A 24,367-nucleotide genomic window follows, 5' to 3' on the forward strand; every position below is an offset into this window, starting at 1 on the left:
TCGATAAGCTCATCCACCCGGGGCATAGGATACACATCGAATTTGTAAACCTCATTAAGTTTTCAAAAGTCGTTACAAAACCGCAACATCCCGACCGGTTTGGGTATCAGTACTATAGGACTGGTCCACTAACTTTTTGACTCCTCAATGACGTCTAGCTGCAACATTAGCTGCACTTCCTAAGATATGGCTGGTCGCTGAACCTCGGGTACCCGGTATGGTTTTAATCAGACTTTTGCCTGAGGCTCAGTGACAATGTCATGCTGGATTATGGAAGTGCGTCCAGGGAGGTCCGAGAACACATACGTGTTCCGACTAACAAACTCCCTAGCCTTCTGAGTCTGTTTAGAGGAGAGGCTGTCAGCAATTTTTACTGTGGCAGCCGCCTCTCTTGCATCAGATAGAGGGGCCGGCACCTCTTCTCCTAGAAAACCCGGCAGCGGGCTGTCTTCTGTACAGGTTTCCCTATCTTTCTACGGTTTGAGTAAATTCACATGGTAAACCTGCTCCGGCATTTTGCCGCCCTGGCTGGTATACCTTGTAGTTTACATCTCCAATTTTCTCGAGTACCTCGTAGGGCCCCTGCCACTTAACCAGGAACTTACTGTCTTAAAGATCCGGACCCGAGCCTAACGATTATAAACCAGACTCTGGGCTCGCTGAGCTGCCTCAATATGCTCCCTAACAAGAGGCAACACTGTCTCTATCCGATCTTGCATCTGAGTAACGTACTCAATGACACTTTTATGTGGAGTGGGCTGTTGCTCCCACACCTCTTTGGCCACGTCCAAGAGTCCGCGAGGGTGTCTGCCATATAGCAGTTTGAAGGGCGAGAACCCAGTAAAGGCCTGGGGTACCTCTCGCACTGCGAACATGAGATAGGGCAGAAGGAGGTCCCAATCCTTCCCATCTTTAGACACTACCTTTTTCAACATATTTTTAAATGTTTGGTTAAACCGTTCTACCAGACCGTCCGTTTGCGGATAGTAAACGGACATCCGTAGTTGTTTTACGTGCAGCAACTTACAGAGTTCCCTCATCACCTTGGACATAAAATGGTTCCCTTGGTCAGTCAGTACCTCTTTAGGTAGTCCAACTCGGGAAAACATCTCCATTAACAACTTAGATATGAGGTCCATAGCTATTCGGTCAAACGGTACTTCCATAATCGGAAGAGGTACTAGGGGACTACAGAAATGTGGCTGGGGGCTAGATATCTGGCAGGTCGCGAAAGACTTACAAAACTCTTCCACTTCTTTGAATATGCTGGGCCAGTAAAACCGCTGTAGAATACGATTCTGAGTTTGATGCAGCCCCAGGTGACCCCCGAGAACATGTTGGTGGGCTAGATCTAACACAAGCTTGCGATAAGCCTTGGGGACCACCAACTGTTCAACAGGCTCACCCTGTAGTTGGTTTACCCGATACAACATATCCTAAGGAACCACAAAACGGGGAAACACTGACTCTGCCCCAGGTTGTGTGGTTCACCTTCTACTATTAACACATTTTCCCAGGCGCGGGATAGGGTTGGGTCCCGATGTTGGGCGGTACCAAAATTATCCCCCTCTTCCACCGAAGTGGCGGTCACCCCTACCGCTGGCCCTTCGGACTCAGGTTCCCAGGGTTCTGGTCTCCCCCCTGAGCCCGGCCACACTGCTAGGGTTACCCCTGTCTCATGGGTATCAGTCACTCTCATAGCAGGCCACAGTGCTGGGAAACCTGGGAAGTCTATCCCTATTATGAGTTCATAATGTAGATTTGTGGCGACAGCCACCTCATGGGTCCATCTACCGGCCACTGTGGTTAGAGACACCAGCGTGGTGGGGTAGTCTTTTAAGTCTCCGTGGATGCACATACCCCGACTTTCTGGCCAGTATACTCAGTGGACCGCACCAGGGTAGCCCTTACTAGGGTCACAAGACTCCCTGAGTCCAGAAAACCCTCGCTGGAGTGTCTCCCACTTCCACCTGGCACAAGTGATCTAGAGACTTAGGGCTACCTGTTGCACACAGGCTCCTGGCATATAGCGACTGACGGTAGCCATAGTTAATGTCCATGAGCTAAACCCTATGGGGACAGTCATCCCTTACATGGCCAGGCTCCTGACACAGCCAGCAGACTATCAGAGCCAGGTCCGCCGTGGGTACATCCCGGGCGGGTTTTATCGGCTCAAATCTCCGGGCCTGGGGTGGAGATTTCCGGGGTTTGCCGACAACCCCCCCCCTCCCAACAGAACCCTCCTTTAGATTCCTGGTAGCTTCATAGCATTCCACCAGGTCCACCATCTTAAGGGCATTACCAGGAGACACCTGACCTATCCAGTGATGGAGAGGGTATGGCAAAGCCCTCCAGAACATATCGGCTAACAGACGATCCAGCATGGTAGTGGGACTCAGCACTTCAGGCTGTAGCCATTTTTGTAAGTTAAAATAATGGGGTCTTGCAGGCTCAGCTGGGTTGAACCCCCACTGATGACCCGCTGGGCCCGGACCAACACATTCACCCCCAGTCTTGCCAGAATCTCACCCTTGACTTTCTGGTAGTCAGCCACTTGATCGTCCTGCAAGTCGAAATACACCCGCTGGGAATCGGATGCCAGGAACGGAGCGATGACCTCAGCCCACTGGTCACGGGGTCGCTATTCCCTGAGGGCCACTTTTTCGTACATCGCCAGGTAAGTTTGTCTCTCGCTGCTGCAGATTAACCTCCATGAGGGCCTTCACAAAAGCCATTTTGTCGTGGGGCACTGGTTGTAATACAGCTGGTTTAATGTACGACATACAACTGTGCTTGAAAAATGCAGAAACCAAAAATATTGGCATTCACGCCAGCCTCACTGCTCCTGCCCGCATCCTCCACACACACCCCAATAACAAGAATGGTTTGCTGGAATTACAGAACTATATAATGGCAGCTCCTGTTCAACATAAATGCTGTGGAATGATTCCTCCCTATCCTTTCCCTACACCTTAAAAAATCTTTCCCTGCACTTGTAAATCGTTTTTTTAACACAATGAATTTTTTTTCTAGCACTGTCCCTAGCGCCTCCTGACATCTCTCCCTGCACTAAGTACACTGGAAAATGGCAGAATCTAAGATGGCTGAGGCTATTTATAGGGCTGTGACATCACAGGGCTGTCTGGCTGCTGATTGTCTGCATGCATGGCATTATTGGTGATCCCCCCATCCCAGAGTTCCTTGCTCCATGTCTTCACATGTGCAGCAGCCATTTTAGGAAAAAAGCGATTCGTTACTACGAAGCGTGAGGAAATTTAGATTCGGTGCAAATGGAATTTTTCCTGAAATTCGGATCGAATTCCACTTCGTCAGCTTCGATTCGCTCATCTCCATTTCTAATGCCCAGACTCACTCACCCACTGATCTGATATTGATGATCTATCTTAAAGCGTACCTGAGTTTTCAAAAAAGCTTGCATAATGGCTGTGCCTCTTTGTGTAGTCAAAACTGTAAAGGGAGAGGTATTTTTTGGCTTCTTTAATGTCTTTTTAATTATTACCTCTTTAAGCTGTAGTGATGGACGAACATCTGCCGGGACGGTTTGCGAACGCGATCAAATGTTCGCGAACCGCAAGTTCGCGGCGGGTCCCATTCATTTTAATGGCAGGCGAACCTGAAAAACCTTCAGCTCAAATTTGCAGCCAAGACAAAATTACTAGAACTGCACAAATAGTCCCACAACATGGACAGTGACATACCAGATGTATTATTCGAATTTGCGATCTCCATTAATTTTTTTCAATGTGAAATATCGGCAATATGCAATATGCACTATACAAATATCGGCAAATGCACTATACAGTACCTAAATGCACTATAAAGAAAGTATATTGGTATATAACACCCCGCTTCAATCAGTTTTTATTTGGGGGGGGGACTGGTATATCACACCAGTAGAAATTATTTGCTCCAATAACGCTTGTCCCTCTATATACCTGCAGAACCGCACACAATTGCCGCACAATACAAATGCACTAAAATATACTTTCTAACATAGAAAGTATATTATAACATTGTACAAGGAAGGCAATCCATTAGAATATACATTAAGATAAATCGTAACCTTTAATAATTTTACTATGAGGGTCCATTCACACGTCCGTAAGTGTTTTGCGGATCCGCAAAACACGGACACCGGCAATGTGCATTCCACAATTTGTGGACCACACATCACCGCCACTATAATAGAAAATGCCTAATCTTGTCTGCAATTGCGGACAAGAATAGGACATGTTCTATTTTTTTGAGGAAAACGGAAGCACAGGTGCGGATCCGCAAATGCGGATGTGGATCCACAAATGCGGATGCGGACAGCACATTCCGGCCCCATTGAAAATGAATGGGTCTGCACCCGTTCCGCAAAATTGCGGAACGGATGCGGACCCATTTTGCGGACGTGTGAATGGAAAAGATATCCCTCAAAATGAAAATAAATAAAATTATTAAAGTTAAGCAAAAAGCATAGATGTGGTAGGCAATAACAAGTGCTCGGCGGCACCAAATCAGAAACCATATGTCCTACCACAATCCGGGGGGGTTCCAGTGCACATCCATGAATCCCGGAGGGAAAGCAAAAAACATCTATCCCTGGGCTAAATGATGATGTGATATTGAAGGACAGGGTGGGCAAAGAACTGTCCCTGATATTGCCCTACAGGGGGGTGCTATTCTGGCCCTGATAGCCTAACCACAGATTACCCACCCTGATAAGAGCGACCCCGTCCGGAACCTTACCCTATATAAAAATGGTCCTAGCAAGCCCCTAGTTCCTAGGACCCTGAATTCCAGGTGATCACTATAAAGATCTATGTGTTTTTGACTCATTATAAAAGTTTATTATAAGTATATTGCACCCCTCTGTGTATCACACATATCGATAGCACACCTATACTAGTCCTTAAAATGACTTTTGTGGCCCTTTTAGCTAGCGTTTGGTATCCCTAAGGCCTCTTTCACACGGCGTCATGTTTTTTGCCCGGATAAGATGCGGGTGCGTTGCGGGAAAATGCGCGATTTTTCGTACCCGAGTGCTAGAAAGTGGACTGTGCAAATTTACCCATTCTTTGCCTGTAATGTAACAGCATTAAGAGAACTCCTTAACTGACAATTGCCAGGCCTGTTATAAGGAATTCCAGCTAAACCAACATCTGGATTATTGCGTTTGCTGTATTGATGAACTGTAACAACTGACCTGAGATGATTGATTCAGTAAAAGTTCAACTGTTCTACTACAATTAACTCCTCATCCTTTCTACACAGGGGCACAGCCACCAAAGCACCCCATCAAGGGCACCTCAACTTCCATCTGGCTAGTGTTCCCTTCAATAGAGAGTGCCCCGGAGGATTTAGTGCTGTCTTCCCCATCACTGCATGCCAGCCCAGGGAGGCTCTGCTAACCGTGAGTAAAAGAACTACTACGCCCATTGGCCCACCGTAGCCTCATGTGTTGCCCCTGCGGTCCGGTCCGCTACATGCACACTATGTCACCTTGCCACTCTTTGGTATCTTGATGCTGCTGCTGCCGCCATCTCCACACTATGTCACCTTGCCACTCTGTGGTATCCTGATGCTGCTGCTACTGCCTTATCCACACTATGTCACCTTGCCACTCTGTGGTATCCTGAGGATGCTGCTGCTGCCATCTCCACACTATGTTACCTTGTCACTCAGTGTGGAGATGGTGGCAGCAGCAGGATACCACAATGTCACCTTGCCACTCTGTGGTATCCTGATGCTGCTGCCATCTCCACACTATGTCACCTTGCCACTCTGTGGTATCCTGCTGCTGCTTCCATATCCACACTATGTCACCTTGCCACTCTGTGGTATTCTGAGGATGCTGCTGCTGCCATCTCCACACTATGTCACCTTGCCACTCGGTGTGGAGATGGCAGCAAGATACCACAATGTCACCTTGCCACTCTGTGGTATCCTGATGCTTCTGCCATCTCCACACTATGTCACCTTGCCACTCTGTGGTAACCCGAGGATGCTGCTGCCGCCATCTCCACACCACGTCATCTTGCCACTCTGTGGTATCCTGATGCTGCTGCCATCTCCACAGTATGTCACTTTGCCACTCTGTGGTATCCTACTGCTGCTTCCATATCCACACTATGTCACCTTGCCAATCTGTGGTATCCTGATGCTGCTGCTGCCCTCTCCACACTATGTCACCATGCCACTGTGTGGTATCCTGATACTGCTGCTGCAATCTCCACACTATGTCACCTTGCCACTCTGTGGTATCCTCCTGATGCTGCTACTTCCACCTCCACACTCTGTCATTGGGCCACTCTATGGTCTCTTCATGATGCCGCCACCTCCAGACTCGGTCATTGTGCCACTCTGTGGCCTCCTCCTGTTGCTGCTGCTGCCACCAAGTCCACACTCTGTCATTGGGCCAATCTGTGGTCTCTTCATGCTGCCGCCAACTCCAGAGTTGGTCATTGTGCCACTCGGTGGCCTCCTCATACTGCTGCCACCTCCAGACTTGGCCATTGTGCCACTCGGTGGCCTCCTCATACTGCTGCCAACTCCAGACTCTGTCATTGTGCCACTAGGTGGCCTCCTCCTTATTCTGCTGCTGTTGCCACCTCCACACATACTGCTGCCAACTCCAGGCTCAGTCATTATGCCACTCGGTGACCTCCTCATACTGCTGCCAACTCCAGACTCTGTCATTGTGCCACTTGGTGGCCTTCTCCTGATTCTGCTTCCGCCACCTCCAGACTCTGTAATTGCGCCACACTGTGGCCTTCTCTTGATAATGCTGCTGCTGCTTCCACCTCCAGACTCTGTCATTGTGCCACTTGGTGGCCTCCTCATACTGCTGCCACCTCCAGACCCTGTCATTGGTCCACTCTGTGGTCTCCTCATGCTGCTTCCACATCACCAGTATGTCATAGGTCCACTCTGTGGACTTCTCATGCTGTTCCCACCCTCCCCATTCATAACTGGGCCACTATTTTGCCTTTCGGCCTGGCTGATATTTATCATTTATTTGACCTTTCTTCAGATTTGTCAGAAGGAAGGAAAAGTGAGACGCACAACGGATCCTGTCTGTGTAGCAGCTGTAAGGCCTGTATGGTGCCATCAGAATTGGCTTATGATTTGGTAGCCAAAAGCAGGAGTGGAAACAAAATACAGAAGACATGAAAATATTCCATTCAAGTGTCATCTCTGTTTTAGATCCACTCCTGTATTTTTTTTTGGCATTAGCAATACTGATGGATTATTGAGCAAATGCTGACTAAGTGAAGGAGTATGCTCCACAGACAGGATCTGTTTTTTGTGGGTTATTGTTCTGATGGATCAGAGGAAGGGCAAACTGGCGACGGAGTAAAAGGAGTGCTCTTCTTCTTGGCGCTAACATCGACTTGTAAGGCTGAGTTCATACTTGAGTTATTTGGTCAGTTTTGGCCCCGTGACTGCCCAAATAAGTGAAGTGTGCAGTGATTCTAAGAGCGACGCCAGTCATCTGCATGTCATACGGACTACTAAAGCAGACTCCCTATGCGTATTACTGCAAGGCACAGTGTTCTACACTACTATAAAGTCTCTCAGCCAGTGTTGTAGCTATATGGGCCCCCCCCCCCCGAGGGCCCCCCTTGCCAGTGGTACTGTACTTTTCCCTTTATAAGATGCATTGCATCTTATAAAGGGAAATTCTAGTGAGCGCTTCCATATTGGAAGCACTCACTAGTATGCAGGAGGAGGCGGGGGTGAAGCGCTGTGAGCGCTGTACTTACCGCTCCTCCTGCTTACCCTTCTCAGGTCCCGCGCTGCTGTGTCCTGGCTGCCTGCAGCGTCAGGACGTACAGAGCGCACTCTGACCTGACACTGCAGGAGGTCAGGCGACTGTGCAGCGCGGGACCTGAGAAGATAACCAGGACAGGGAGACAGGCAGCAGGAAACAGGAGAGGTAAGTTATTTTATTATTTTACAGTCTGATCTGAGGTCTGATATGGAGGTCTTATTGGGGGTCTGGGGAGTTTAATGGGGAGTCTGGAGGTTTTACTGGGGGTCTAAAGTGGTCTGACTGGGGGTCTGGAGAGGTCTCACAGGGGGTCTGGAAAGGTCTAATGGGGGTTCTGGAGTGGTCTCACTGGGGGGGTCTGGAGTGGTCTGACTGGGGGTCTGGAGGTCTGACTGGGCATCTGGAGAGGTCTAATGGGGGGTCTAAAGGTCTGACTGGCGGTCTGGAGAGGTCTAATGGGGTATAGACATCTGATTGGGGATCTGGAGAGGTCTAATGGGGAGTCTGAAGGTCTGATTGGGGGTCTGGAGGTCTAATGGGGGTCTAGAGGTCTAATGGGGTCTTATCTGAGATCTGATATTGGGTTGGGGTCTTACATGGAGGTCTAATAGGGGGGGTCTCATCTGAGGTCTAAAACTGGGGTCTGACATAGAGGTCTAAAGGGGGTTTGGTCTGAGATGGGGGTGTCATTTAGGGTTTATATGGGGGTCTGATCTGAAAGGGGTATTTTTTGCACTAGCGCACAATATAAAGGGGTGTTTTTGTACTGAAGCTCTGTGTGGTATCAGTATTTTCAGTGGGGCTGTTTCTGCAGGAAAGTATTGGGGAGCACAGTGGGCACAGTATTGGAGATGCAGGATGGGGTGTTGAGAAGGTAAGGAGGATGATGGAAAAGTAGGAAAGTAAGATGTCTGTTAAACTCTGCAAAGAAGAGGCACGACTGTATGAAGTGACTATAGCGGTCTGGTCTGAGAGGAGAAGAAGAGAAAAGAGAAAATCTACATCAGAGAAGAGAAGTCACTGGATGGAAGAGGTGCATATGTAAGGCTGTATTACCCTGTATGTTCTGTAGCGCTGTATGTAATGTTTTCCAATTCGCTCATCTCTTGTTATTAGTGATGTCCTGGAAAACTCCTTTAATTGTATGTATTAAATGTCTTACTGTTTTTTTTTATTTAAATCTCACAGAGAGACAGTAGAGTATATGAGTACACACAGAACAGAAATGAATGTGTTGCATGGATTTATGTCCTTCTATACCATGGCATGTGCCTCATGCCTAGTACGGGAATCACAATCATAAACCAGATCTCAATTAGTGGCCAATAAAACTTTCACACTTCTAATCTATGAACTACTCAAATTTACATCTATAACGGTTTACTTCCTTCTTCATATTGATAGCTCTTATTTACATACACTGTCTTATAAGGATGATTGAATCGACTTGTAATGAACCGGGTTTGTTACGAATTTTACTAAAATTTTTCTCCAAAAGAGCCCAACGTTTTTCAAGTTCGCCTCGGACAAATCAAGTAAAATGAAACGCATTTTATTACACATGTTGGTGGGAAAAAAACACAAAGAAGGAAGAGTATGGATGCTTACATGACCCTGGGAGGCAGTGTGGGGAAGGGCTTACCCTGATAGGCTGATCTAGGCTGTCTGTCAGCCTGTGAGCCAATCAGTGGGGCAGCACGCAAGGAGATGCCTGTGCAGAAACGGCAGAATGTCATTCTGTGTTGAGCTGTTGATAAGGGCGGATGGGTCTGTGCAGTGACAGAAAACGATCATAAACAGTATACAAAATCGCAAGCATCTTTTCTTGTGTTACAGGGACAATGTAGGGAAAGAATAGAAATAAATATTTGTGTAGAATACCAGGGACTTTGATCAGGGAAAGTTTACATCAATTTAATGTTATTTTATGGCAATAATGCCAAATTTATACCAGTGAAATTAACCCCTTCCTGATGCAGCAATTTTTCGTTTTTGCGGTTTCGTTTTTTGCTCCCTGCCTTCTCAGAGCCATAACTTTTTATTTTTCCATTAATATAGCCATATGAGGGCTTGTTTATTGTTGGGCAAGTTGTAATTTCTAAAGCCACTATTTAATATGACATGCAATGTAGAGGGAAGCTGGAAAAAATTCCAAATGTGGTAGAATTGGGGGAAAAAAACGCAATACCGCCACAGTTTTATGGGTTTTGTTTCTACAGCGTTTACTATATGGTAAAACTTACTTGTGCTCTTGATTCTTCAGGTCAATACGATTAAGGTGATACAACACTTGTATAGTTTTTCTTGTGTTTTAATACTGAAAAAAATAAAACTTTTGCTTTGTTTTTTTCTTGTCATTGCCGTATTCTGACCACCCATAACTTTTTTTTTATAGTTAGGTCTACAGGAATGTGTGAGGGCTCTTTTTTCGCGGGACGATCTGTAGTTTTTGCTAACACAGTTTTGGGCTGTGTATGACTTTTTGATAACTTTTTATTACATTTTTTGATGAAAAAACGCCCATTTTTATTATTTCCCCATTACGTCATTCACTGCATGGGATCATTTTTTTTGTTATATTTTAATAGTACGGGCGTTTTTGCAAGTGGCAATGCCCATGATGTTTTTTTATTTTGAGAAAGGGGGGGTGTGATTTGAAAACTTTAACTTTTTTTTTTACTTTTTGTTAGGTCCCCAATTGGACTCCAACTTTCAATCATCAGATTGCAATTTGTATAGAATAATGGAATTTGCTCAATTATTGCATACAGAAATCACTATATTACAGTTCAGTTCTACCACCTGCTGGCCTGAACTGTAATATACAAGTAATGAGCCTGGAAGCCTAGTACAGGATCAGACTCATTACTATAAAGAGACGTCTTCCCCCCCATCTCCGCCAGGGAGAGGCATTCCTTACCTGGAAGCGCACATTTCCGGGTTTTAGCCCTCTCAGATGTCGTGGTCACATTTGACCATGACATCTGAGGGGTTAAATGTCCATGGGCAGAATTATCACTGATCACATGATTGTATTAAATAGCAGGCACCCAGCAGCCATGGCACTTGCTCTGCTCCCGATAGGTCGCATCTTTAAAGACTTGACATCTGCCATACATGTATGGCAGATATTGTGAAGGGGTTAAGCACAATTTACACTGTAGACAGAAATGTTGCCATCTTTCTTGCTCCATTAGATTGGTATTAGGGGGGGGGGGGGATAATCGCATTAGAACTTACAATGTGTGTCTTATTAGTAGAGAAAGTTCTTTTTTGAACCTGCGTATTTAAATGCAAATAACACAGTAGACAGACATGTTACACAAATAATGCAATATTCACAAATTGTCAATAGTAGTGTTCAATATGTTTGTAAAAGGGAAAGGGAAATGTAATTGTATTTCTGTCTTTAAATTACAGAAAACTCGCAATTTTGCTATAACCATTCCATTAATTCAGGAAAATCATGAGTTTTTATTAGGCCCCATAATAAAATGTCTGGCCTTGTCCTCCTAGATCTAGAATTTGGTTATTAGCAGCACCAGCTGTCCGGCCTGAAGTAGTAGTAGTAGTAGTAAGCCACAGTTCTCCCCGGTTTTGTAAAGGCGCAACATTATTACTGAGGACTGTGGACTGGATGGCCCAATTCTCCTCTCAGTCACAGCAGGATGATGTAGAGGTCACCTTTGAGTCTTGCACCATGCCTTGGAGCCAGGAGTTACTTATTCCTTCTGCTGCTGCTCCTCCTCTTAGGAGCACCAGAGAAGCCCTTCAGTGGCATCCTCTCTGTCTTTACTACCCCCTCCTAGTGGGGCACCTTTTTAGAGGAGGCAAAAAAAAAAATACACCATACACTACAGCAGATAGCCGAGAGAGTCTTGCTGTTGATGATTTATGTGAGAGCAGTCTTCATTTGGCCTGCTATTAGGAAGAGGTTCAGGTGGATGCAGGGGACTCCATGTCTAGCTATGTTGGTGGTAGTAGTGATGGCACTTGTAGCCACGGTTGTTGATGGCGGGGCAAATACAGAGCAGGATGAGGGCTATAGCAATGATTGTGTGTAGGACAGGACCTGGGAGCCAGATCGGGGTGCTGAGAAGGAGGAGGAAACATCAGTGGCGTAGTGGAGCCAATGTATGTCTAAAACTTCCAAAAGAACTGTCAGGGCCAGATCTGCTTCTATTGTGGTCAGCTCGGGAACTGGTAATGCAGCTGATACTGTGGGCTCAGGCTCAAAATGTCCCAGACTTAGGCTAAGCTTGGCTGCATCTAGCTCTGTGTAAGCAACTCCCATATTGACTATTGTGGCTTTTCTAAACAAGGCCATCACACAAAACCTCAACCATGTGCAAGATCTGCAGGATTATAATAAGTCATGGGCATTCAAACACAATCTTGTGGATCCTGTAGGAAAATAGAGCTGGCTGGCATTCAAGATCAGAACAAGTCTGTCCTGTTTCTCTCTATCTTCTTTGTGGCAGTCAGACCCTATCCCCAAGCAGTACAGTGTCCTTGTCATCCTCATCAGCTGCTTCCCCTGCTCAGAGTCCTCCAACTCATTGTCCTCTGCTCCATCATGTGACATCTTTAACAGAAAGTGTGGCCCGGAAAATGTGGCCGGGCCGCTCCATTCATTTCTATGGGAGTTCCAGAGATAGCTGAGTACAGTGCTCAGTTATCTCCAGAACTCCCATAGAAATGAATAGAGCAGTCGCGCACATGTGCGACTGCTAAACCTGGTCATTTCAGTGGAGCAGCAGGGGGCCTTGCAGGGGTTACGTGGCCCCCTTTCTTGTGATTACTTGGGGGTCACAGCGGTTGGACCACTTCTGATCTAATAGGGGATAGGGGAGGACCCCCACCTATCCTGTGGATAGTGAATAACTTTTATTTACTGGAATACCCCTTCAAGTGTAAGTTGAACTCCCACCTGGCCAAGTTGCTGGTGGTTCAGTTTCTGTAATAAGATTAAAGATGGTCAATCAGGAAAGGCAGTGGTGTCTCCCTGAGTACTGCTCAATTATCAATCAGGAAAAAACTATGAGGGGCAGTATACTTAGTAAAAACTTAACTTTTATTGGCGTATAGTAGATAAAAGACGGCCCCTACAGACATACAACGAGTAAGACATGCACACATTCAACCAGGTGTGGTGACTGAGCATAAACAATTACATAACAAACAAAAAATATGGGTTGTGGACTGGACCAATAGAGGCAAGACGGGTGAGACTGTGTCAGAGTATCTAACCAACTGGCCCTATTGCCTCCCTGCTTGTCCTTTGACAGGCTCATCTCTGAGTTGAATATAAACAGCTTCAACCTAAGGTTCACCTCGGTGATTGTTAAAGATCGCCTTCCCTTTCTGGATGTGGTTATTTGTAGGGACGAGAAGGGCGGTCTGAGTACATCCATTTATCGTAAGCCGACCTCCACCAACTCCATGCTCAGGTGGGACAGCTCTCATCCTGTGCCCCTCAAGAGAGGTATTCCGAACGGACAGTACCTGAGATTAAAACGCAACTGTTCAGAATCTAGTGATTTTAAGTTTCAGGCAAATGACCTGAGATCGAGATTCCAGGAGAGGGGGTATCCTGACAGGACCCTCAGACTGGCATACGAAAAAACTAAAACACGCACGCGAACTGAACTTCTCCACCCCACAACTAGCAGGGTGAAGGAATCTCAAGGTACTGTACGGGTAATAGGAACATTTGATGCGGCGGCTTCCCAGGTGAAGAGAATCCTGGCACGGCACTTGGATACTCTCCTTATGGACCCCGACCTCTCTGATGTTCTTAGCCCTACCGTCTCCCTCACGTTTAGAAGAGGCAATAATCTGAGGGACAGACTGGTGCACACCATTTTGCCCCACCGGCGAAGCCACGGACGTGGCTGAACACACCCGTGACGGGTTGCCACAGATGCAGACACTGCAGTTTCTGTGGCAGCCTGTCACAAGGAAAGACTTTCATTGGGGAACCAAATAATACCGTCTACCAAGTGAAGGGCTTCATAAACTGTCGTACGGCGGGTGTGATCTATCTGGCAACGTGCATATGTGGACTTCGCTATATAGGTAAAACCTTTAGGGAGTTACGTAAGCGTATGGGGGAGCATCTCAGGGATATCCGAAATAATAGAGATACCCCTATAGCGCGCCATGTACAGGCTTCCCATGATGGACGCACCTCAGCCATCAGTTTCCTGGCCATTGAACGGGTGCTTAAACCCACACGAGGGGGTGATTGGAATAGACTTATTTTACAGAGAGAGTGCTGGTGGACGTTCACCTTAAATACGGTCGCCCCTCACGGTTTAAATGAGCAAATAAATTTCAGCTGTTTCCTCTAAATGCCACTTTTTCAGTTTGAATCCTGGTATCATTTTTCCTGGTCATTTAACCCCTGTATATATTTTTGGTCCAATAGGGGGACAATGGACACACACTGTCATTTCCCCTTATTTAAGAGGGACATGGAGGTTATGGTCCTACCAGACCAACAAGCGGTTTGCTCCCCCTTGATATTCTCTCTCTATTCTATTCTATATGGATACTGCTGGTGACATCATGCTGTTTCCAGTGTCTACCTGCTTGCCAACATCTTACCTACCTTATGGCTGCTGCTGTCACCATCGATGCTACTCCTCACTGCTAATCCCCTACTGCTAATTCCCTTACTATTAATGCTACATAGCCACCACCACTACTACTACTACCCCTAGACAGCCAATCTACTGTCTTGTTTGTTCCATGCTATGCTGCTACTACTGCCACTACTGTTGCAGCCACATGCCACATTTACCCTACCCTTTTCACATCCACAATGTACTCCTGCTGTTCCCAATTAAAAGGAATAATTTTTCTAGGCTCCTTCAGAACCAGCCACTTTTTCTTCTGATAATTATCACTTGTGCGTGTATAAATATGGTCAAGCCTAACAAAAAGAAATAAAATCTTTTCCTAAAAGTTCTGAGTCCTATGAGACTAGAGAGAGTTATATATCAGTTATCAGGGCAATTAGAGAAAGTTTGGTTTGGGTAGAATCAATTTGAGTCTGAACAAAACGTTTTAAAATATTAAGTCAAACATGAAACAAACCGAATTTCAAAAGTTTCTCTAATCAATATTGTCTTAAGGGTAAATGTACAAATGTGGCATGCAGCATTCTTTTCATTCAGCAGAATGGCAGAATTCAAACTAGAAACCCCACTGACCACATTATAGTGAATCCCGGCATTGACTGGCCATGCTGAGATAGCAGTTCCGTTATTCTGTTCCTCTGCTGGAACAGAATACCAATATACCTTACAGTACCTTTACCACACATATTGCATTGTCCTTTTATGTATAAATACAAACCGGATTCCAAAAAAGTTGGGACACTATACAAATCGTGAATAAAAACTGATTGCAATGATGTGGAGGTGCCAACTTCTAATATTTTATTCAGAATAGAACATAATTCACGGAACAAAAGTTTAAACTGAAAAAATTTACCATTTTAAGGGAAAATATGTTAAATCAGAATTTCATGGTGTCCACAAATCCCCAAAAAGTTGGGACAAGGCCATTTTCACCACTGTGTGGCATCTCCCCTTCTTCTTACAACACTCAACAGACGTCTGGGGACCGAGGAGACCAGTTTCTCAAGTTTAGAAATAGGAATGCTCTCCCATTCTTGTCTAATACAGGCCTCTAACTGTTCAATCGTCTTGGGCCTTCTTTGTTGCACCTTCCTCTTTATGATGCGCCAAATGTTCTCTATAGGTGAAAGATCTGGACTGCAGACTGGCCATTTCAGTACCCGGATCCTTCTCCTACGCAGCCATGATGTTGTGATTGATGCAGAATGTGGTCTGGCATTGTCTTGTTGAAAAATGCAGGGTCTTCCCTGAAAGAGATGACGTCTGGATGGGAGCATATGTTGTTCTAGAACCTGAATATATTTTTCTGCATTGATGGTGCCTTTCCAGACATGCAAGCTGCCCATGCCACACGCACTCATGCAACCCCATACCATCAGAGATGCAGGCTTCTGAACTGAGCGTTGATAACAACTTGGGTTGTCCTTGTCCTCTTTGGTCCGGATGACATGGCGTCCCAGATTTCCAAAAAGAACTTTGAATCGTGACTCGTCTGACCACAGAACAGTCTTCCATTTTGCCACACTCCATTTTAAATGATCCCTGACCCAGTGAAAACGCCTGAGCTTGTGGATCTTGCTTAGAAATGGCTGCTTCTTTGCACTGTAGAGTTTCAGCTGGCAACGGCGGATGGCACGGTGGATTGTGTTCACTGACAATGGTTTCTGGAAGTATTCCTGAGCCCATTCTGTGATTTCCTTTACAGTAGCATTCCTGTTTGTGGTGCAGTGTCGTTTAAGGGCCCGGAGATCACGGCATCCAGTATGGTTTTACGGCCTTGACCCTTACGCACAGAGATTGTTCCAGATTCTCTGAATCTTCGGATGATGTTATGCACAGTTGATGATGATAGATGCAAAGTCTTTGCAATTTTTCGCTGGGTAACACCTTTCTGATATTGCTCCACTATCTTTCTGCGCAACATTGTGGGAATTGGTGATCTTCTACCCATCTTGGCTTCTGAGAGACACTGCCACTCTGAGAAGCTCTTTTTATACCCAATCATGTTGCCAATTGACCTAATTAGTGTTAATTGGTCTTCCAGCTCTTCTTTATGCTCAAATTTACTTTTTCCAGCCTCTTATTGCTACTTGATAATGTATATAGAAAGGCTGAGCACTCTCTCAATGGACCACACACAGACTATTCAAAATTATTATATTTATTACACCGATATATAGATCAAAGTAAAAACAAAATAAACATATAACAAATTACACAATAAAAATACACCTTAAAAAATACAATATGGAAATTATTTGAATAAAAAGCGTTCAGATAAAAAACATTAATATTTCATTTGCGGTGGTATACAAAAGGTTAATATATGCAACTTGAATGAAAAAAGATAAGCTGATTGGAAGAAAAAGAATCGATATCAGTTCAATATATTCGATACTGTGAAAATAATTTTCGACCATAAGAAGATAAATGTTCGAATAAATATAAGAACAAATTTTTTCGAATAAATGTCCAGACTGAAATTCGATATAGACTTGCAGTAATTATATTGATTAAATATTATTCAGTCAATATTCCCTGTATGGCAATGCGAAAAGAAGGAACACTCTCACTCTTGCAAAATGCCGTTTGACTATAGCACACGATGGCGTCCCACGTGGCTAATGGAGTCAGATTCGGCGGTACCTGTTAGTGATGATTCAGCAGGAGCAGTGTGAACGATGTAGCCCTCTGTGTAGAGATTCTTTAGTAGAAAAGTCTTTGAATGCAGCTCTGTCACTTCAAGGGTTTGGATGTTCGCTATATGCCATAAAAGTCCATCAGGGTAAAAAGAAGTCGATTCCAGTTATTAAAGTCAGAACGTCCATCAGCTGATGTGCGGGTCTTTTGAAACCAGACGCGTTTCGGGGTCTTTTCCTAGCCCCTTCCTCAGTGAGGAAGGGGCTAGGAAAAGACCCCGAAACGCGTCTGGTTTCAAAAGACCCGCAAATCAGCTGATGGACGTTCTGACTTTAATAACTGGAATCGACTTCTTTTTACCCTGATGGACTTTTATGGCATATAGCGAACATCCAAACCTTTGAAGTGACAGAGCTGCATTCAAAGACTTTTCTACTAAAGAATCTCTACACAGAGGGCTACATCGTTCACACTGCTCCTGCTGAATCATCACTAACAGGTACCGCCGAATCTGACTCCATTAGCCACGTGGGACGCCATCGTGTGCTATAGTCAGACGGCATTTTGCAAGAGTGAGAGTGTTCCTTCTTTTCGCATTGCCATACAGGGAATATTGACTGAATAATATTTAATCAATATAATTACTGCAAGTCTATATCGAATTTCAGTCTGGACATTTATTCGAAAAAATTTGTTCTTATATTTATTCGAACATTTATCTTCTTATGGTCGAAAATTATTTTCACAGTATCGAATATATTGAACTGATATCGATTCTTTTTCTTCCAATCAGCTTATCTTTTTTCATTCAAGTTGCATATATTAACCTTTTGTATACCACCGCAAATGAAACATTAATGTTTTTTATCTGAACGCTTTTTATTCAAATAATTTCCATATTGTATTTTTTAAGGTGTATTTTTATTGTGTAATTTGTTATATGTTTATTTTGTTTTTACTTTGATCTATATATCGGTGTAATAAATATAATAATTTTGAATAGTCTGTGTGTGGTCCATTGGGAGAGTACTCAGCCTTTCTATATACATTATCAATTTATTTGACTGGGTGAGTCATCAGGCTTAGTAGCACCCATCCATAGTGAAAGGCGATAGAGAGCCACCATACTCTTTATATTATCTTATTGCTACTTGTCCCAACTTTTTGGGGATTTGTTGACACCGTGAAATTTTGAATCAACGTATTTTTCCTTTAAAATGATACATTTACTAGGATTAAACGTTTGATCTGTCATCTACGTTCTATTACAAATAAAATATTGACATTTGCCATCTCCACATCATTGCATTCAGTTTTTATTCACAATTTGTTTAGTGTCCCAACTTTTTTGGAATCCGGTTTGTACTATATGTGACTCCTGAGATAATGTATTCCACCATTCCTGATGAAGAGATCTTAGTAGTTTCAAATACTTGCTTGTCATCATCTTTCTAGTTAATTATAAAAAAAAAGGTACCAAGTTCAACAATTGATTACACATAATTTTTATCTTTTATATCTTGAAGATACTGTAATTATTCGGATCTTCATGTATAACATTATTCACTGTCCACCAAGATATGTGAAAATTAGAGCTTTGCAGCTAAATATTTAAATACATGAGCCAAAACATCTGTATGCTTATATGTTTATTATTACCTGTATGTATAGATATTCAAACGCAGCAGGGTCAGAATCAAGAATATCAGCTGGATCTTTCGGAAAGAAGCTGATTCGAAACAAACATCTCATACCTTGATAGTGAGTTCGATGTACAACCTGGAAAGATCAAGAACACAATCACAGATTACTTTAACATACACTTCAGTACAAATAGCATACATGTTCTAATATGATTAAAAACATTTATTTCAAATAACAATTTCCTTTTTACTTTATGTGGAGATATTTCCATTTTTATGTGTATTTTTGTAGCCCTAGTTTATGCACTTACAAAAATATAGCACAGGAGAAGGGTGAGCTCCACACTGTTTTACAGTTTATGCATTGTTTTGTTTTTTGTCTGAAATTGTGTAAAAATGCTGTGTTTTTGCTATGACTCAGTGTTCCATGCATGAAGATGTCTGTGAAAGGTATGTGTTTTGTCCATGTGTCCATTTTTTGACCCGTATGTGCCATTCATAGTCTACATGCACTGCTAGGCTGAAAAGGGGATTTTTTTTCACAGTATCACCTACTAATAGTCAGTGAAAACCACTGACAGAACACAGATACCATCTATGTTCATCAGTGGATTTCACAGACCCACAGATTTCAATGGTCATGTTTGGTCCGCATTATGAACCAAAGTAGTGCATGTCTCCGTATTTAGGGACATATGTAGAGTTCATGCTGTCCTAGGCACTTTAGTGCTGCCCCGCTCCCCATTGAACTTCATACATAATTTAGATAGCTGGCAGCAAAATGCTTCCTAGGCCGTCAATTATCCCTCCCAACTCCCCCATACACATGCACGCTTAACTGAAAGCCACAAAGGTGGAAGGGGGGTTGGTGGGAGCAGTTAGCACTGGGTGCCAGCTCACAAGGAGGTGCCAGATGCAATGAGTGCCTCCATTAATACAGATGGAAGTGCTCATTGCTAGAGCATGGGGAGCTGGTGGTCTTTTTTTTTTTTTTTTAAACAGATCTTTTTTATTGTGACAATTGACCATACACAGATTGTATCCAATGTATAACCATGATACATATCAAGAGTATGCAGACATAAAGGTGAAACTCTAAATTTTTTAATATCATGCAAAAGTCCATTTATTTCAGTAATGCAAATTAAAAGAAATTGCATTAATGCAGCTTAAAATTAGAATTTTGTGAAAAGGTTCAATATTCTAGGCTCAAAGTGTCACACTCTAGTCAGCTAATTAATCCATACCCCCTGAGCAAAGGGTACCTCAAAATTGTGACTTTGGGGTTTCATAAACTGTAAGCCATAATCATCCAAATTATAACAAATAAAGGCTTGAAATATCTCGCTTTGCATGTAATGAGTCTATCTGATATGTTAGTTTCACCTTTTAAGTTGCATTACTGAAATAAACTTTGCACAATATTCCAATTTTTCGAGTTTGACCTGTATATCCATTAATCACCATCAGAAATATTTTCCATCTTATACCTCATTCCTCCCTCATCCCAACTCCCCCCTTTCCTTTCCCAATCCCACTCCTTCTAATTCTCATCCTCATCCTGGTCTCAGGTGCCAGAGTCCATCCCTGTCTCTTCTACCTTATACTGAAGTTACTCTCAGAGTACATGAGGCCAAATTACTATTGCTTGTCCATGGCAACCATAGTTTATCGAATTTAGATACTACTCCCCTCTTATGGAATACCGTCCTTTCCTGTAATAGCATGGAGTTCACTTGCCACATAAACTTAACTGTTAACAGTGGGGATGCCTGTATCCAATGTTAAGCGATGAGCTTCCTAGCAACATAAAGTAGTGTCCCCACAGCCACTTTCTCATGTTCCGCCAAATGTAGATCTTCCACCAGACCTAGTATACAAATCTTAGGGTCACTCGATAACAGTTAGAGATTAACATCTTTAACACTGAATCCCAGTAAGAGATAAGCATTAGACACTGCCAGAGCATGTGAACTTAAATTGTTGGCGTTAGTATGGGCAGTGGATGAAAAATTCTAAGGGTATCTGACCGGGACACAGATCCTAGTAATAGCAGACAATAACCTATTGGCCCACCTGCAGAATGAGAAGCTTGGCGCCTTGGAGCAGGGGTAGATGGCTAGACTGTCAAAGTTTGACTATACTATCAAATACCGTGTCAGTAAGGACAAAGCAAATGCGGATGCTCTCTAGAGTCACCTGGGATGTCCCAGTCGGTGAGGTTGATGAAGAAGATGAAGGGACTGAGATACCCGATCTTAGTCGAGTGCTTCAACAGTCAGCTCAAGTGGGGTGGCTACTGACAGCACTGTGTTGCTGGGGGTGACTGAGGAAGAATAGGCCCAAGTGCAAGATGATGATCCTGACTTACAGAAGAAGCAGAGAAGACATACAAGTGGGTACAAGAAGTTGCTGAATAGAACCTTGGACCTCTTTCGGAAGAGATTGCAAGGACAGCTGACTCATGGGTGTAGGAGCGCCAAGACAAACTGAGGACTGTTAATTGGTTGGTCAATGAGAATCGCAATTTTTCCTAAAATGGCGACTACACGTGTGAGGACTGAGGACATGGGGAAAGAAACTCTGGGAAGGTGGGATCACCCAGATTGACATGCATGCATGCAGCCAAACAGCAGCCAGCCAGCCCTGTGATGTCACAGCCCTATAAATACAGTAGCCGTTTTAGATTCTGACATTTTCCAGCGTTCTGAGTGCAGGGACAGACTTGAGAAGGTGCTAGGGACAGCAATAGGAAAAACCACATTGCGAACGAAGAAATTGAAAAAACGATTTATAAGTGCAGGGAAAGGATAGGGAGGAATTATTTCACAGCATCTTAGTGCAGGGAGAGACATCAGAAAGCGCTAGGGACAGTGATAGAAAAGTGATTTACAAGTGCAGGGAAAGCTTATTTGGGGATCCAAATATTCATTATACAGCTCTGTCATTCCAGCAATTTGTTCTTGGGGTGCAAGTGCTATGTTGAAAAGCCTTTAGTGGCTTATATCCGTGGAAAAAGAAGAATATATTCTCCGTTCACTTCTGCAGTTATATGTGTTGAAAGTGTTTAGTGGCCTATTTCAGTACAGAAAGAAAAAATATATACGCACTTCACTGGTGCACTTATTTGTGGCAAAAGCATTTAGTGGCCTATTTCAGTACAGAAAGAAAAATATATATGCACTTCACTGGTGCAGTTATTTCTGCTAAAAGTGTTTACTGGCCTATTTCAGTATAAATAGAAAAATATATTCTCAGTTCAATTTTGCAGTTATATGTGTTGAAAGCTTTTTAGTGGCCTATTTCAGTACAGAAAGAATAATATATACACACTTCACTATTACAGTTATTTGTGGCAAAAGCGTTTAGTGGCCTATTTCAGTACAAAAAGAAAAATACATTCTCAGTAGAGTTGAGTGGGCACTTGGATGTTCGGGTTCGGCCGAACTTCGCAAAAAAGTCCGAGTTCGGGACCCGAACTTGACCCCAAACCCCATTGAAGTCAATGGGGACCCGAACTTTGGAGCACTAAAATGGCTCTAAAAGTCATAGAAACGGCTAGAGGGCTACAAAAGGCAGCAAAATGTACTTAAGAGCATGGCAAGTGCTCTGAAAACAAATGTGGATAGGGAAATGGCTTCAAATAACATTAAATATGTAAAAATATAAATCTTGATCTAGGAGGAGGAGGTCCATATGGAGTAAGAGGTTGAGGAGGCAGTGGATATGGCGGTGCAGGTGGAAGCGGAGGTGGAGGAGAAGGAGGTAGCCAACACTGGTTTTTGTTTTTGTTTTTGTTTTTGGGTAGACCCCAAAACATTGGGAAATATAAAAAATAAAACAAAGAAAAAGTGCGCTGGAGTGCAACAATGGCTGGGTGAGGCCGGTATACATGTCTATTCTGCACAAGTTACGGACAAGTCCTGTGGAATCCCTGCCTGGTTCATTTTAATGAACATGAGCTTGTCCACATTGGCTGTGGACAGGCGGCTGTGCCGGCCGTGCTAAACAAACGTTCAGACAATACACTGGCTGAAGGGCAGTCCAGCACCTCCAAGGCGTAAAGGGCAAGCTCAGGCCATTTTCCCAATTTGGAGACCCAGAGATTGAAGGGGGCAGACCCATCAGTCAGTACGTGTAGGCGTGTGCACACATACTGCTCCACCATGTCGCACGTCCCTGTGACGCACGATCCAATTGGATATCTTCCCTATGAACTTTTGATGTTCTTTTATGCGCCTACCATGGTGATCACAGGTAACGGGGAATCAGGGTTCCATGCCTGAGAGGAAGCCTGAGAAAGGGATACCACATCCAAGAGAGGTCAATGGCTGAAATCTGATCGGGCGGAAATGTGGGACAAGTTATTAAATTATATTCAGCACGTGCTCCAGGCAATGGATGTGCGTCAAACCGGCTAGGCCCAGAGCTGCAACGAGATTTTGCCCATTATCGCACACCACCAGGCAGGGCTTGAGGCTCACTGGCACCAACCACTCATCGGTCTGTTTTTCCATGCCCATCCACAGCTCCTGCGCAGTGTGGGGTTTGTCCCCCAAACAGATAAGTTTCAAAACTGCCTGCTGTCGTTTACCCCTGGATGTGCTGAAGTTGGTGGTGAAGGTGCTACGCTGACCGGATGAGTAGGCGGTAGAGGATGAGGAAGCGGAGTAGGAGGAGGAAGCAACAGGAGGCAAAGAGAAACGCCCTGCAATCCTCGGTGGTGGAAGGACATGCGCCAAACTGCTATTCGTCTCAGGCCCAGCCGCCACTGCATTTACCTAGTGTGCTGTTAGGGAGATATAATGTCCCTGACCGTGCTTACTGGTCCACGTATCCGTAGTTATGTGGACTTTGCCACAGATGGCGTTGCGCAGTGCACACCTGATTTTGTCCCCGACTTGGTTGTGCAGGGAAGAGATGGCTCACCTGGAAAAGTAGGGGCGGCTGGGCACAACGTACTGTGGGACAGCCACCGCCATCAGATTCTTAAAACTGTCCGTGTCCACCAGACGAAAGGACAGCATTTCAAAGGCCAGGAATTTGGAAATGCTGGCATTCAGGGCCAGGGATCGCGGGTGGGTAGGGGTGGTACTTCCTCTTTCGCTCCAATGTTTTGGAGATACAGCTGAACGCTTCCATGGGACATTGTGGAGATGCTTGGTGACTGAGGTGGTGGCGTTTCTGCCAGATCCTCTGTTTGCGGGGTGGCAGGTGCCACTGTCACTCCAGAGGGGGGTGAAGAGGCCAAGACTGCAGCAGAAGAGGAAGCAGGAGGAGCCAGAGACCTTTCTTGGTTTGTGAGGTGTCTACTCTGTGATGAGGGTACCCCAAGTAGAGTCCCCTTTTTAAATACACACACACTCACAGGCCTAGAGGCCCCCTTTATTCTGCTTTAAAAGAAAAATATTCCCTCGCTTTGCGTTGTGTCCTAGTAATTGAAAATGAGGCAAAGAAATCCCAGCGGGCGCTAAATTTTCAGTTCATGTATCCTTTATTTCATCTTTGTAAGAATGGACAGCTGACGAAAGCTGGACGGGCCCGCTGGGATTTCTTTGCTACATTGTGGATTTCTTCCTTCCCGTGTGGGCATTCCACGAGGTTGAAAGTGCTGACCGTTCCTGACTACATAGTATTTGAAAATGACACTTCCCCGT

At 44.4% G+C, this 24,367-nt stretch overlaps 1 protein-coding gene across 1 annotated transcript in view; it reads right to left on the bottom strand.

Moving 5' to 3' along the window:
• FRMPD3 (FERM and PDZ domain containing 3) overlaps positions 1 to 24,367 on the bottom strand; it is a 634,362-nt gene that overhangs the window by 333,768 nt on the left and 276,227 nt on the right. Inside the window, exon 7 of the mRNA XM_040406286.1 lies at positions 18,727 to 18,846. Coding sequence (XP_040262220.1) covers positions 18,727 to 18,846 — 120 coding nt within the window. The remainder of the gene's footprint in view (positions 1 to 18,726; positions 18,847 to 24,367) is intronic.

The sequence above is a fragment of the Bufo bufo genome, chromosome 8 (genome assembly GCF_905171765.1).
Source record: "Bufo bufo chromosome 8, aBufBuf1.1, whole genome shotgun sequence".
NCBI classification, from domain to species: domain Eukaryota; kingdom Metazoa; phylum Chordata; class Amphibia; order Anura; family Bufonidae; genus Bufo; species Bufo bufo.